This window comes from Poecile atricapillus, chromosome 4, assembly GCF_030490865.1.
Source record: "Poecile atricapillus isolate bPoeAtr1 chromosome 4, bPoeAtr1.hap1, whole genome shotgun sequence".
In the NCBI taxonomy this organism is placed as follows: Eukaryota; Metazoa; Chordata; class Aves; order Passeriformes; family Paridae; genus Poecile; species Poecile atricapillus.
In genome coordinates, this window is record NC_081252.1 from 8,789,715 (window position 1) to 8,806,779 (window position 17,065).

Consider the following 17,065-nt stretch of genomic DNA (forward strand, 5'->3'; position numbering starts at 1 on the left):
GTATGCATGGTATTAGTACCTGTGAGATGGGAGTCTCCCACGAATTTCTATTTCCATTGTAATTTTTCCATGCAGTTCTAATCATCTACATCCTTGCCTAACAAAAACACAATGCAGCTTGCCCTAATTTAGCTTTTAGTGGCAGGGTACCTTTTCATCTGAGGAAAAAGAAAAATCTGACATTTTCCCCTGAATAAATACATTGAGGAAGTATTCAATTAATTTGCCATGTTACACAATACACAGCATGGTATGAGCAAGTTCCCTCAGCAAAGAAAGGGGAGGAAGGGTTTAAGCTGAATTTTGCACTTCGTCAGTGTGTGTTATAATATATTAATCCTTCTCAACACTGAAAAATTATTTTTTGATTCTATTTTAACTCAGCTGAATATGGACCTATTCTTTATCAGGAGTTTTTCTTCCTCTTCTGTTAAATTTCACTTTATTAATTTCTGCCTGTCTTTCTCCAGGTTGTTGTATATTCCTTCTGAGTATTCCACAGGGTAAGCAGTGCTTGCTGCTGTTTGGAGAGGTTAATGCATCTTCTGTCTCTCTCAGGTAATTTTTGAAGACCTTCAACAAGCAAGTGGTACCCAACACTGCCCCTGCAGAAGCCCAACAAATCTGCTGTTACACCCAGAGACAATGCTGTGAATATCTCTACTTGCTGAGAGCAATCTGTCATTCCCCAAGCCAAGCTTTTCTCATTACAAGCAGTCTACTGGGGTTGGATTTTTTGTGGGGTTTGGCTGCAGGGGGAGAACGGGTGGCTGTTATGGTCCTTTTCAAGGTAGCCAACCAAACTGAAAAATCATTTTAAAAAAACACTGGGCTACAGTTAACTAAGTTATTAATTGTCTGAGGGAGAAGCTGAAATATGTAAAGAAGTCAGGGCACTGACACACAAAACCAGATACAGCTGAAAAACAGGTAAGAGGACTAACATCTGTAAACAGTCTAACAGCTGGTTCTGAACACGTGACATTCTTGAAAGATGCAGCCAAAAAAGTCCACTTTGGGTATTCTTAACAATTTGGAGACATCAGTCAAAATCAGTACAAATGAAAAATTAGAAGGTCAGTGCTGCAGTATCCTCAAGAAAATCAAAATGTTTCTGCTTTTTGCACTTATGTTACTCAGCATTTGTAACTAAGAACAATCCTTGTGTGCTACAGCAACCAGAATCATTTTCCATCTGCTGCAAGGTTATCAGAACACACGCTTTTTCCAGTTTCCAATTTTACCAATTTTCTCCAAACACAGCAGGTGCAAAAGCAATTTCATTTCATTAAAAATTCCTTTTAAAGGCTTATGTATCAAGAATAAAAGAGACAAGAAGATGAGAGTACTTGTAATTGAAAAAGTAAAAGCACAGGGAATTATTTCAGAATCTAAGGACAACGTGAAGTAGCAGCAACTTTAAAACAACAACAAAGACAGAGAAACAGAAAAACAGCATTACCTTGAATTCTTTCTCAATGTTGGCCAACTTGGCAAGTTCATTGCTGAGTTCTAGAGCAGTGAGCACTGGATCTTCACTGGACAGGGACAGATAAGCTGGACTGGCCAGTCCTTTGTACGCATTTATTCTTGACCTAGAGTGACTGAAAGAATCATGTTTTTGCTTCTCTGTACAGTCATTACATTTGCAGAAATAATCATGAGGTCTTTCTATCCTTGCTCCTTTCATCAACAGCATGTGCACGACTTCGTATTTTTGGCAGTGGGCAGCTAAAATTATGGGAGTGATGTCTGGAGAAAAGCGGGTACCGTCTTCGTCATAGGAATAAAAATCATCATCCTGGAGCTCCTGCTCACAAGGGCTCAGAGTCAGTCGCTTGTTTACTGAAAACCCAGGATGATTCAAAATTGCTTCCACTATCCTAATGTAACCCTTGCTGATTGCAAGCAGCAGGGCATCTCCAATCCGTGCCAAGTTCTCTTTTTTTAACAGAAGTTCTGTCACTTCCAAATGTTCATTCCCCACAGCAAGCTGCAAGGCGTTTTGGCCCATGTAGTCAACGCAGTTGACATTCAGTGTCTTTGACTCCTCCAGCATTTTGCGCACCACGGGGATGTTCCCGTACTCAGCAGCATCCAGGAATCGCTCCTCCTCGGCTGTCAGGCTCGTGCCCCTGTTGTTGAACATGAAGGCCGGGCCCCTAATGGCCTGTCGCCTTCCCTTCTCCCTCATCATGGTCATACGCCTTAGGGATGGGCTCTCTTCGATGTACCTAGAAAACAAGGAAAAGGTAACAAATTTGCACTCTGGGGGGAATTTGTAACTTCCATTGTCCCTTGTCCTTTGCCCATTTACTGACTAGCAGTATCCTGTACTGGGATCGCTCTTGCTTGTCTGCAATCTGAAGGCACTCACAGGCTCAATGCCTCGGGCCATTGCTGCTCTCTTAGCATGGTCAAGACTCATTAACATTTTTCATTTCTTTTAGGACGTTGCTCCTCTTCAGAAATCCCTCCCAGCTCACTTAGCACATATAAAAAATGAAAACACATCTACTATACTGCTTTCAGTAGTAATTAATGTTATCCATCACAGGCATTCAAGCTGGTAGTATAAGTAAGGCAATACTTAATGCTTACCATAAAAGTGAGGTGAAAAAACACATTTTCTTCAGGATGTCCTGCCAAGCAACACATGATGAAGCCTGATCACGGCTTCTCACCTTACTACGAGAAACATTAAACCTGGAAGCTTCTATTCACAAGCCACTTTCACAAGTCAAATTACAAATATTTGGAAAACAATAATATATACGCATTCAGCAGACTTTCTGCAACTGAACTGCTCACAGGTTCCACACACCAGGAGTCATCCAGTACAGACTGGGATCAGCTGTCACTCCAGTGGACTCCTGCAGTGCTGTGGATTGTGTTGGGCCTGTTTCTACATCACCCATTTCAGGAGCTGAGAGGGTCTGCGTATACATTCTTGTACAGTAATAAAAAAAAATGGGAAAGTCAAAGAGTTATGAAAATTGGGATAACTGCTGCACTAGAAAGAGGAAAGCTGGGTGGAGGAAAGTGAGGTTTTTAAAGGAAAATGAAAACCAGGAAATATATGAATTCTCCACAGAAGCCAGTTGCAAAAGAAGAGGGAGGAAAGAGAAGGGTGAAAAGAATGGGTGAGCAAGCCAATGTGACAAACATAGAAACTGGAATTCTGAACCAGTGAAGGTACTGGTTGAGAGAACAGGAAGATTGGGTGCTGAGCTGGATATAGCAAGGCAAGGAAACAAGAGAGGGGCAGGGAGGTTCAGAGAAGTGAGACTGGATAGAAATTGCAAAGAAAAGGGACCCAGGATGAGAGGCTGAGGAGCAGACACAGCCTAGCTGGGGAAAACAGCAGCAGGAGACAACTACCTGACAAGGTCAGACAACAGAATGGATGGGATCAGGGTAAAGTGGTCATAGCTGGGGGAAGAACAGAAGCATTTGTGCCTGCCAGAGCAGAGGCCAAGAGCCTGAAAACGTACTCAGGATACCCTAACCTTCCTTCACCACCATCTGCACATAAACATGAAACCAGTCAGCAATCTCCCTTGCCTTTTCTAGTCCAGCTCAATTGTGAGGAAGGCAGCCTCCAGCTGCTATCAGTTAATCCAGCAGCTCAAGGGATAGAGATTGCTTGAGATGATTTGATGGGCATGGAGACACCAAGTGCTGCTGATAAACAATATGACTTAATGGAGGGTGTGCTTTGAATACATATAACACACACTATCTTTTAAGTCCCACATTTCTTTCTTAGGTCCTACGTGCCTCTGTTCCTCATCTTGTTGGCTCCCATCTTACAGGAGCATTGTGAAAATTAATTTTTTTCACTTTGCTGAAAAACTCAGACACAGGAGTGAAAAGCCAGACACAAAAACTGAAGAGGAAATTAATCCTTCTACCCTCAGTGCATTAGAAGAGATGTGAGTCCATGTAATGAATGCCAAGGGCAAACCAAAATATTAAACAGCCCTTTTGGAGCAAACCCTGTCAGTCTGCAAAAAGAACCAAGAGAAAAATGTCACACGCACTTTTGGGCACGCAAGGGCTCTGCATTAAAGTGGACACAGTAGCATTTGCACGGGCAGCTTTGAAAGGCAAATATATCCAAACTGATGCAGTTTCAAATCCACAGGCAGAGAAACAGCCCCCTATGTGCTGGTGGGGGTGGCTTTTTGTGGGTGTGATCTTCCAGCGATGATCTTTGCTCTGTTGATACCGCACAAAATACACCTGCTGCCATCACTGGATGCGGCACTGCCGGTACTAGGGGCAGAACTAATTCCATTCAGGTTGTATGGATAGGCCTGCCCTTCCAGCTATCTACATCAAAATGTAAAATCTTAATCACTTTATCACACACCCACAAACATCCTAAAACCCAGTCCAAGCCCTGAGCATTTCAGTGAACACAAACGGGCAGTTCAGATGCACATCAAGCAAAGAGACTGGGATACTCATTAGCAAGGGCAGGACTCTCCTGAGATGAAGCATTTGATCTTTTTACCTTTTTATCTGTGGCTGGCATTTCTGGACTACCTGAAATAGCCTGACTGGCAGCACAGTATAAGCAATGCTAACTACAATTCACTTTTTGAAAGATGTGGCAAAACTGCTCTGGCAAACATGACATGATCCATTCTTTCATTTTTATTTTTTTTTTTCCTCACTTCTCTAACACTTCCTTTAATCTATAAAAAAGGCTGCATAACAGAGAGGATTTGTAACTCTGTTAAACACAGAATTGATTTAATGTCTTAAACCTCAGGCATATTTCCCACTTAGGAGAACTCAGAAATAAAGACTTGAGCCCAGGGCGCACATTGTGAACAGCCACAGTGTGCTGCTATCTTATTCCCCAACAAAATCAGAAGCAAAACCAGATACATTGTCTTCTCATAGTTTCTTTTTAAACAAGATGTTATTGTCCTTTATGCTGTTACATTTCCACTCTTCCTCCACATCCAAAAACACACAAGTACAGAAATGTAGTGTTTACTGTAATGTTATGAAGAAAAAATTAAAGCTATTAAAAACGTAACAAAGAAAAAACCAAACTGATTCATGCTGACTTCTTGCTTTAAGAGGACTCTAAACTGCCACTTTGAATCTCATTTATCTTTTATGAAATACACAATACATTTGTCCTTATATATTCCGTTTAGTTTTACAGCATATTTTGAAATATGACATTTATTTTCATTTTATCTACCTTCCTTTCAAACCCCACTCTCTGGGTGATCACTGAGGAGATTCACCTGACTTCTGCAGAGAGACATAATGTATAGTACGTACATTATATATATATTCATCATATCCTTTCAAAATGTCCTTTCAAGAGTGGCTTCTTAATAAGGAACACATCCTTAACTGTAAACCTTGTGACAGAAAGGATGTATCTGAAGTGACCTTCTCAAAATCAAGATGCACGATGCTTGGTATTTTCATGACTCAAATATTGTCAAGACATCCCCCAAAAAAACGAAAAGCAAAAAAATCTTCTGCAGCACCAAAGGGCCATGAGGCTGTTGTGTTCATCCACACTTCTCTCTTTTCTTCCACTCTTTCCTCAGCAAATTTGAAAACCTTGAAGCCAGCACAGCTGTGGCCAGAGTAATGCATGCAACAGTCAGGTACAAGGTCTCCTGTTCCATTTTCTGCTTTCCTTTTCTTACATCTAATAGTTTTAGCTATCCCAAAGTATGAATAAAATGGTTAAAATTTTAGTTTTAAGTTTTTGACCATTTTCAGCACGTTTGATATTTATTATTTGCCATCTGAAATAATCAAACCTGCAAAATCTCAAGTTGCATCTCTCAACATCATTAGACTGGCTTAAAAATATAATTAAAATGGAACCAAGTGTACATTAATTACTTATGTTCTATCTCCAAAGCCTTTAAAGTTCAGATACTCAGCCTTATCTTGCTAAGGTGCTGACACCCTACATTTATAAAAGAGGAAAGGAGAGATGGGAATCATAACACTCCTCTCCTCAACTGTTCCAAATAGTTGAAAGAACACACACAAACAAATACAAAAATATCTGCAGAATGCACAGAAAAACAAACAAACAAAAAAACAAAAAACCACAAAAGAACCAAATGAGAAAAATGCTCAGTTATTCTGTATTAATTAGTCTGTAGAAATAAAGGAGGATGGAACTAGAGATCACTCACGTTAACTAACACCTGTCCCACCACATCTGGACACGTTTCACTTGGCCCTGAGCCTACAGGAGTTAAGCAGCTATTTTGAGGAACCGAAAAACTTCAGTGGAAAGAAGGAAGAACTTCAGGGACTGTACCCCAACCTTCAGAATCACTCATTCATCAGCTCTGCTTAGCAGCAGAACTCCCACAGGAGTGAGGCCAAGGCTCCTAAGGGAGCACATCACCTTTCAAGACCTAACCTAATGATAAGCATCACAAGCTCTCAGATACAGCAGTGTTATGTGCACTCTGAACAATTAATTGGTTCATTACAGACCTGTCAAATAAGACACAAAAACCTATCCTACATTATAACATGTTTATGCTCACCTCAAATATTTTCATCTAAAATGCAGGACCTTCAAATGGGAAATAAAAAATTATTTAAAAAACAAGATTTTCCACTGAACAATCAATGCCCACTTGTCTCCTGTTTTCTGCACACATCACATTTACTGTGACCTTACTTTGCATCATATCCTTGCCTGGTCAGAGTTATTCCTACAAGGAATGTACAAGGCAAGACATTTGAGCAGGACAGCAACTGCAAAGGGCTGGAAAAAGCACAACAATGCCTCTGCTTCTACCGTGGGCTGTTTCAATTACAGATTTCTACTCTGTTACTCTGTCTAACCCTTTTCATGTTCTATCTAGAACTGCAGCAGGAAAGAAATGTGGGATGAAGAGCTGACCTAAGAATTCCTTTTTCCTTATCCCTCTCATTATCTACAGCAATCTAAAAGATTTATAGTCTTGTTTCAAAGTCCACTTTTTAACACTGCATGCAGCATTAGCAATTTTAAAGGAAAGGAGAGTAGCAGGAGAAACAGAGATTTCATCCTGGGCCTTCCCAGATCCATAGAGCAATTTGTGCTAAAGAACAGGCTGTTACTCTCCCTGAACTATCACATGCAATAAAAGACGGCATCAACAATTTACAAGCAGTTTTCCCCCCTGCTAAACTACAGTACATGAGTGATCCTGATTCCGTTCTAGCCCTGAAAAGGAAATGCAGTCCAGTGGTAACAGACAGATCTGATAAGCACATCATGCCACCAGTGTTTAAAAGCAACAACACTGGAGTCAGCTGAGCAGGAGGTGCAGATTGTGCCTCTTGTTCTGCCAAAAGTCACCTCTGAGGTCCCAGTTTTAAAATGAAAGGCTGCTAATGGCCTTACAAAAGTGTTCATACCTAAGAGCAGTGTTGTGGCTAGTGACTCCTGAGATCTCTCAAAGTAAGTGATCTCAAGTGTTTTATTTGTTACTGTCACAGAAAAAAACAGCTCTTCCATGTGAGGAAGCAGCTCCTGGCTCTGAGCAGGGCCACAAGCAGTGCTGGAGGGGCAGACCCCCATCCTCACTGCCTCTCCCAAAGGAAGGCTCTCCCACCTCTCCAAGCTCTGCTACAGCCATGTGTCAGAACGGGCCACTGGCAAATTTCTTTCTCCACCGCTAAAACCAGTGTCTCCTTCCTGCATGGTTCTTCATGTTCCAAAAAATTTGGGAGTCCCTGCACCAAATCCAAAGTGCATTAAATGAGAGCTTCCTTTTCCCTTCTCTAAGCTACTGCCTGGGCTTTCCAGAAGAGGGAGGCTAATTCAGCTGAACAGCAGAACATAAATCAGGCCAGCTGCAAGATCTGACTGAGGTCTATACTCTCCCACTGGTCTGAAACGACATCATCCATCATCCAAAATGCCCTCGTGTCATCTCACAGAAGTTCTGGCTCCAAACTGAAAAGATTTAGTCCAAAAAAATGGAAAAAAAAAAATTACAGTGAGATATCAGGAGGAGGTGTATATGCATTTAGGGGATGGAACAAACCCCTGCTCCATAAAACTATGCAGAGCTTTTTCTGACCATTCTCACTAACTCCTCAAAGGAAAATACCAACCATCTGAATTCCTGTGGGGAAAAAAAGGACTATATACGGATGGCAAGAGGGCATCTATACACACACAGAACAAGGCAAACATCTCACCGGGAAAGAACCAAGTTAACAGGGCTGTACTAACAAAGAATTTTAAAGCTCCTTTGAAACTTAGTCCTTTCTTTGTGTTCTGTCCCTCCAGCCAGGAAACTACACTGTGATGTTCAGAGAGACTCAGGAAGTCAGGTATCTGATGCCTACTCCATTTAATTTACAGGTTTTGTCCACCTTTTTTCCACTGGGGCATATAGTACCCTGTGAAACAAGTATTACATCCAGTCTGCAATCTTAGTGGGAATCCGAGGTTAATTACTTTTTTTTCCCTGCAATATTTGGCACAGGAGGGAGCCAGCTGTACGCTGACAGGCACCTTGCACAGGCTGCTGCTTTCAGAGATTTCAAAACCCAACGATGTCTGCCTTCCTGGGCAAACTACTTCACATCTTCCTGCCTCTTCCCCCTTACACCTTGTGCTGAACATTTAGACTACAAATCCTTCCAGGCAAGGATTCTCACTCTGCGCCTGCTAAAGCCTGACGTGTCAATCTGAGCACATCAGGAGCAAGCTGATGCTCATCTTCACCTCATTAACATGCACAATGATTTCAGGCATTAGCACCAAACACAGATTGTTACGCCAGGAGAAAAATCCCAAGGATGACCAGAAGGCACATAACAGGGAAAATATAATTCTGTCTTTTGCCTCCAAGCCACAATAGTTCAATACACTTCTGCCACATTAATCCATGTCAGCCCTTTTGTCAGTCCATTGGGCCCACAGATTGCCAGGATACCAAGAATTATCTAACAGGGAGCAATTCCATGAGACAGAGCTCACTCCAGGCTCAAACACCTATAGCTGGGTAAGCCAAACTCCAGTTTGATTCCCCCACCGTGGTGTAGAACCCATCTCTTAAACACAGGAATACGTCAGCCTTTCTGGAATGACACTTGGGACCCAGAAGCTGAGGACTCATAGCTTACAATGCATTTGAGCCAGCTTCAAATGTCTAAAAATAATGTGTCCAAGTCTCTTTTTATGGCAGATAAAGACAGGCACTTCCAAAAGAGAAGATAAATGACTATGCTGCCTTTCCCACTGCTATTTCCTCTCCCACTCCATCATCTACAAGGCAGTCTAGACAAGTAACTCAAGCACAACTAACTTTCTGACAGCCGAAGACATGTGAAAGACCAATTCACTCAAAGTGCAAATTGCCGGGCACAGGGTATCTGTGAAGAATTTCTGCACAGGGATGGTAATCCCCACTTTTATTTGTGGTTATCCCATTCTAAGCATCACCCTAATTATTTCTGTATTTTACAGCTGTCTCTGGGGTGATTTTAATTAAGGCTTCTACAAATGCTGAATATCTTATCTTAAAACTCAGCGTTTGCTATCTGGCAATTAAAATATTTAATTAAGAACTAAACGTTGTCCTGAAAATATAAAATAGTCAAGGAATTCTCCAGGGTTAAGTCTACCTAAACTGCGATGTGTTATAAAAATTAGTGAATAATTCATGGACAACCTACATTTTGCAAGTCAGGGAAAAGAAAGTTAACATCCCTACTAGTAAAATCAAATGCATTTCTCTTGCAGTAAGTCTAGTTGCATGGGCAGCATCTCTTTATATATCTAGATAGAAAAATGTTCATGATTGCACCTTTGAAAATAAAATTTAGGAAGCGCACATCCAAACAGGGTAAGGTGCATCTCCAGAACTAAGGCTTTTCCGCACAGGTGTCCTAGATTTCTGTGGGGAATTTGGTTTTATCTCAGCATAGATTTAAAAAATATGTAAGGATAAAGCGGATGCATTAACAATAGGTTCTCCAAACCTTAGCTGAGCCAATAACTGGGCAATTTCGCGGCAGCTACGCTTGTACTCAGGGGAGAAAAAAAAAAGGGGGTGGGAGGGGGTGGAAAGGGAAGGGATGGAATCTCCTCTGCCCCGGCACACACCTGTCCCCGCCCGAGGCTGAAGCAGCAAAGGGGAGGCTGAAGAGGGCTGGGGAGGGAGCCCAGGGCAGGCAGGGGCCGGGCGATGCCCTCAGGGCACTTTGTGCGGCGCGGCCGCTCTCGCTCCCTGCCGGGGCCGGCCGGGACGGGGCCGGCCGCGCCCCCGGGCCCCAAACTCGCCGGGAGCCGCATCCCTGCTCCGGGGAAGTTGCCGGGCGGCCCCCTCCGAACATCCCCCCGGGCCCCACTTACATGGTGCTGGCAAAAGGGGGGGGCGGGTAGTATCCGTAGGGCTCCCGGAGGGTTTTGACAGCTCTTTGCGGCGGCGGAGGGGGCTCCGGCCCCCCATTGACGCCTCTCCAGCCGCGGCGCCGGCGCTGCTGCTCCTCTTCCTCTGCCCCCTCCTCCTCCTCCTCCTGCTGCGGGGGGAAGGTCACTCTCCCCTGCTCCTTGCTCTTCCTGCTCTTGCTCGACATGATCAGGGTCCCCTCAGGCGGCGGCGGCTGCCGCTGCTCCCGCTCCCGGCCGGCCTCGTCCGGCAGCGTGTGCGGCAGGGAAGGAGGCAGCAGGAGGAGGAGGAGGGAGACACGAGCCCTGCCCGGCGGGGGACAGAGCACCTGGAGAGGACGAAACCCCTCACCACAAAACCACGAACACCCCGCCGCCCGTCGGGAAGGCGGCGCGATGCGCAGCCCGGCAGCGGGAGCCGGGAAGTGCCGAGGAGGCGAGCAAGAGACACGGCTCCTGGCGGCGGCTCTACCCCCCGCCTCCTCCTCCTTCTCCTCCTCCTCCTCCTCCTCCTCCTCCTCCTCTGCCTGTCATCATCCCTCGCTAGGACGGCATCGTCACGGAGGCAGCGGGGCCACGGAGAGCGCACCCGCCTCCCGCAGCGGGCGCTCCGGAGAGGAGGGGACGCTCCCGTCCCACCTCCGCCCCCTCACGGCCCAGGAGAGGGGGGGCGTGAGGGGGAGACAGCGCTACAAATGTCCCTCAGCCGCCCGCCACTGCCGCCGGCATGAGGTAAATCCTGTTCCCGCCAAGCCGGGCGTGAGGGGAGTCCTCAGGAGGTGCCCGCAAAGCCGGTGCCGAGTCCTGAGGGAGCCCGGGCTCCTCGGCCCCGGTGACAATGTGAGGCGGCGGTCTGCCAGCAGCGAGGTGATTCTCGCCGAAACGGCCCAAAGGCGGCCAACAGTCCGGCCAAATCTGCACAAAGCTCGGCAGGTACTTAGGGAAATATCCAGCCCCACACTGGAAACAGTTGAAGTTAAAATTTTCAGGTAAAAAAGAGGCGCTTTTGACTGACTTACCGAGCGAGCCGAGGTTCCCCAAAGTGTTCCAGATGTCTCTGCCTTAGGCTTGACTACTTTAGTTCTGTGTGGTGCCAAGCTGAAAAACAGTGGGAGGATGCTGAGACGCTCATGGCATGTAATCAGAATTAATTATGCTCTATAGAGCCCAGTCACAAAGATTCCTGCTGTACGGAAACTTATTACCTCTTCCATTATTATGAGGTGGGGGTTTTTTTGGTGCATTATTTCACAGGGAAAATGATTTTGTAGTAGGAGAGCAACCCCTTTAAAATCAAGGCAGAGCCTGTGTGCTTTTGTATGCAGAGCATACAGAACAGTAGAGTTCTGAATCTATAGTACATATGAGTATGTACCATATAGAATACATGTGTTAGTTTATATATAATAACACCATTACTTTGTCTACATGCTGCTGAGATGCCATTTTTCTCTTGCTTTAAAATTTTTTTGAGAAGTATCGCTATAAATTTCCATGAAGCTGCATTACAAATCTGCCTTCAGGTGCTGCTGAAATTGAAATTTATGTAAGCTTTCCAATTACTCCCGAGAAAGTGGACTTTCAATCCACATATCACCACTAAGATGAAATTCTCATTCGTGAGCATCATCAAGTACTCAGTGTAAAATACTTATTAGCTCACACTGTTTTCAGTACCATCCCTGGTTTTGCCTTTGTTGTTTTCCGTATGTACAAAGTTTGTCCTCGTAAAGCACAGGAAAAGCCAGCCAAGAGTTTCACAGAGATAATTTACTCAGCTACAGCTTTGAAGGAAGAATTGGGCTTTGTTTTCGTCAGTTTAATTAACTTGCATCTTGAACTGTTTAGGGAAGTGTTTTTTTATGTCTTTCATCACATGCAAAAGCCCTTTGAGCTTTAGTAGAATTATGTGCACAATAGAGCAAATTTTGTTCTCTAAGAAACTAATATACTGTGTAGCTACTGTAACTCTGAAATGCTTGGGGTTATTAATTTAAGACAGTCTAGGTGTCTAACCTAATTATACATCTGTATCAGTGTTATACATTTTAGAGCACAGCCACGCAGCAATCTGTCTACATCAAACCTTGTATTTTGGATCCTTTCACTCAAAAAACAGTACTGCCCATATTGTGTTCCTTTTATAAAAAAAAAATAATAAATTCCTCTGTTATTACAGGGGGCTACAGGAATGGACTTGCAATTGCCTTGAGTATTTCCCTTGAGAATAAAACATAAGAGTACAGGTGAAAGTCAATGAGAAATGCTCTTGCCTCACAATGTATCCTCAGAACAAGGCTTTCATATATCAAGGTTTGTTTGGGGTTGTCTGTTTTTTTTTTTTCAGAAATAGATAGAAAATAGTTTTAATATTGGCTCTTAGTTTTAAGGAAGTCTTATTCTTGCTTTCTCCATTTCAGTTCCCATCACTAATTTGAATTGTGTTCTGTGGGCTGTTTCATGGTTTGCGTGTTGTGTAATAGAGATTGGTTTGCTGTTCCTATAATGAAAGGTAATGTCCACTATTTTGTTATCCAGGTCACTGGTAGTACTTTGGAATTCATCCTTGGAAGGATGACTTGGAACATGGACAAGGGTAATGTAAAAAGAATTTACCAAATCCTTTTTTCTCTCTCCCCATACTGTTACAGAGCCACCAAGCTGAAATACATGGATCCTAATATGTGTTTAGATTAAGTGTAGTATTCCCCCCTTTGTTTCTTTCCAGGAGATCAAACCTAAAACCAGCCAACATGGCAACAAAAGAATCCATTGCGAATCTCAAATGTACTTTGTATGGTTATAGTGTTAGAAATAAGGCATATTTCTAATTGGAATGTGTAGGGTAATTATCTTGGTCACCATGAAATGATTTATAGAAAATTTACCACAGTTTGAAGTGTCAGGCTGCTACCATTGGAACAGGGATGTGAGAATCCTCATGTGATTAAACTCCAGTTGTCACTGCCTTACCTGACAGTAAGAATTTAATAATCATTGCTGTGCCCTGGTGGTATGGTTGGGGCTCTGAAGTGCCAGATTCAGACAAATAAAATGCATGAAGCTGCACTTTTGAAACAGCAGAATGAATGAGAAATCTAAGAGTACTGAAATTATACCTACAAAATGTTGGTCAGGGCTGAATGTCCCAGAAAACTGATTTCTGTTCAAGGCTCATATATATGAGTTCATGTAAGTGTTTGTTGAAAACATTTATAATTTCATCAATACCAATGCTCTAAATACTTATTCTTAAAAATATTTCATGTTATCACAGTTTCAAATAGATGTCAACATAGCCAAGTTGAAGAAAATGAAGGAGAAAATATGAATAAATTTGAAATAGCAGGCAAAGCAAGGCAGACAAGCTTGTGCTGGCTGTAGATTCAGCTGGGTAAAGACTTTAGAGTCAAAGGCTGCCAATCCAGTACATTTTGTGAATGCTGACTTGAATTTACAGGGTTTGGAAGTGATGTAATTTTAATCTAGAAAAATGCTTCCTGGAAGTTGCCTAGACAGGAGTGAAATGATGAAAGGAATACTACTCTGAGGACAGAGCAGGAGCAGAAAAGCCCCAAAGAGTTACAGCTAACAGGGAAATAAAACAGGTGTGGTATTTTATTAGTAAAGGTGCTAGATTATTCATCATTTTCTTTTAGAACATGGATTTAATACCATAACTATTTCATATTTGATTTGGAATTGCAGTCAAAATACAAATCTCTCATTCTTTTTGCCGGATTGACTTGATCAAGACGGGCTGGAATTGGAGTGGGACAGGGCTTTGTTTATATGGATCAATCAGTCTCTGGCAGAGTTTTTGTGTCCTCCTCAAAATTATGAGATATATACAATTCAGATTTCAAAATTTCCCTTGGAAGTGTTCTTCAAATGGATCAAGAAGTAGTTTTCCTAAATTGAAACAAAGTGGCTCCTAAGAACCCACAGCAACACATTTCCTTGAAATATTGTCAGAAACCTGAGTTCTGTATTATTCTCTGCCGTTCTTTTTCAGCTTCTTTAAGCTGAATGAATGAAGTAAAAACAGATAGCACAGCTAGCATTTATTATAATAAAATATCAGGAAATATATTCAGGTTCTTAGACTAAACTACTATAGCAATAAGACCTTGCAGGTCTATGAGGTGCCCAAGTGAGTAGATGTACACTTAAGTAAGATTGGGAAAAGTAATAGGAAAAAGATCTTTTAGGGAATTATGACCTGGGGTTATCCCTTACCAGAACTTCTCTGACAGGTACATTAACACTGTTAATTTGAAAATAAATCTAACCTGCTTGTTGAAAATTGTACTGTAGACACTAAGACCTCGTTGTTGAAACCAAGTGGTTTAGATTTAAGAACAAGCAACATGCAAGAAAATTCTAGTAACAATTTCCCTTGTGGAGTAACTTTGTATATCACATGCCAAATTATTATTTTCCTGCTTTATTAAAAAAAAAAAAAAAAAAAGGAAGAGTACTTTCCCTCAAGAGACAAAACTGGTTTTTATTTGCTTGAAGTGACAGGTGAAGAGAAGCAGAAAGATAGTCATGGTAATGCTAGAAATAGAATCCAGGTCGTGCAGTACATTGAACCCTTCTCTAACGTGTGTGTACTACTTTCACAAAAATTGGGAAGTTGGTGGGAATAGCAACAGTGTAATGAAAGCAAAATTGGCCTTCTTTGCCTCATACTGGGAATTTGCCTACTTGCCAACAACCCAGTGTTTTCAAGGACATTTAGCTCCTACATCAAGGACTTCTATGAAAGTCTAAACAGGTTAAATCAGCATGAAGGATAAAGAAGGAGTGATGTGATGTCACTGATCTGTAAGCAGATCTCAGCCTCAGAACTAATATTATGGTTTAAGGCTTTTTACATGAGATGAAAAGACACATTCCTGAGACTTGAGCCTGTAATTTCAGGCACCCTGTGCAGCCATTCAGGCCCATGTGAAGTGAGTGGGTACAAAATGCTGTCAAATCACCTACTGCAAACCAGGCCCTCAGAGCTGTGCGTTGCGGTGGTATTATGTGGTCTACTCTGTAATATTAGAAGGCTACTGAAGTGCCAGGGGTACCATTAGACAGACACTGTCTACATTTTCCAACAGAAAATGGACAAATACTCTTTCTTTTTTTGGCATTAAGTGGCAATTATATGTACATTTACGTATTTGCACCTATTGGTTCCTTTTGCCTTAAGGCAAGCCAGGTATGTCTTTAGACAAATCCAATCCATTTTTGAACAAATCCACAGGATCCTGAGACTGCCAATTAAGTTTTATTCCTCTCTTTTCAGTCCTACTAGTAGAAATTAGAAGTCAGCAGAAGTGCCACTTGGAAAGGGACTGCAGAGTCAATTCCCTTGTCTCTGCATTTCCCTGGGGACTGTATGTAGCTTATAACCACTGTAAAGTTTACTTTCCTAAGATTTGTTTATCATTTATATATAAAGGCTGGATTTTGTTTTCCTTAGATTGGTTTCCCTGTCCCTGTGTCAGCCAACACTCCTTCAAAATGTGAACATGAACCTTAGCCTCCAGCTGACTGCTGGGAACCACGTGGTAAGTAAATTTATTGTCACAAGCCAACATCTTTAACAAATCCTTTTTCTTTTTGACAGTGATTCAGATATGGGCAGGTGGGTGCAATGTGCCCTCCTGTCCCCTTGCTGATTGATAGCAAAAGTTATTGCATGGATATTTCTAGTGTTTGAACTAATGAGGCTGTGGGCTGCAATGGATGTGTGGAGTGCAGTGTAGCTCTTATTTTAGCAAGTTATCAATGATTTCCATCCTGTGCAAGTAATTAAGTCTGAGTATTTTTGGACACAGTTTGATCTTTCTCTAATTGGGGGATTTGAGTCACTGTGGGGATCAAAACAGGGGAAGCAGGACATAAAAAAAATAATAGCAAGAGGCAAAAAGGTCAAGTGATGAATTAAAGCAGTTCACAGTGATTTTTAAACCCAGAAACAAGTGGCTTTTCCACATTGTTTTGTGTTGTAATATATTTTAATCTGTAGGCACATTCTCACTTCTGACTCCTTAGCAGAAAGAACTTTAAACAGCAGCTCACAGGTATGAAAGACAAACCTGAATGACAAGTGTGGCTCCCTGAGGAGGAAAAAAAATCCTTCATCCAGGTTTGCACCATTCTAAGCTCCCTTGTCCAGGGTGTCTGGCAGTTTTGACTGAAAGGTTGCCTCATTCTGCCATAGTTCAGAGCCTACTTTCTTTAAATCTCATCTTTGGATAAATACCATCTGGTCCTAACTCCTTGCTGTACCTCAGAGCATTAAACTCCTCTGGCTGGAAGAGGAGTAAATACCACAGTGCACAGTGTTGATTGAAAATGTAATCTCTCCTCCACGGGCTGCTGTGGAACAGGTGATAACACTCCACCAGAGGTGCTCCCTGTTTGAGTGACAGCAGCTCAGGGGGTGATCCCAAAACGCTGCTTTCCATCCTGCATCAGAGGGATGGACAGCTACGAGAGGGAGGAGATCAAAGGAAGATGCTGCTAAGCAGGAGGAGGGAGCACATCCTCCTGTGCAGCTCCAGAGTCATTTGGGGCCAAGAGAAAAAAAGCCTCATTATCTGGTACAGCAAAAATCATGTTTCCAGCTCTACCAAATAATTCCTACCCTTGAAATGC

At 42.6% G+C, this 17,065-nt stretch overlaps 1 protein-coding gene across 2 annotated transcripts in view; it reads right to left on the reverse strand.

Moving 5' to 3' along the window:
- TRPC3 (transient receptor potential cation channel subfamily C member 3) overlaps positions 1–10,900 on the reverse strand; it is a 32,880-nt gene extending 21,980 nt beyond the window's left edge. For both annotated transcript variants that reach the window (XM_058838593.1, XM_058838594.1), the window contains exons 1-2: positions 10,370–10,900; positions 1,463–2,234 (exon numbers count right to left, since the gene is read on the reverse strand). In XM_058838593.1, coding sequence (XP_058694576.1) covers positions 1,463–2,234; positions 10,370–10,593 — 996 coding nt within the window. In that variant the 5' untranslated portion in view covers positions 10,594–10,900. The remainder of the gene's footprint in view (positions 1–1,462; positions 2,235–10,369) is intronic.
- Positions 10,901–17,065: the final 6,165 nt, after the last annotated feature.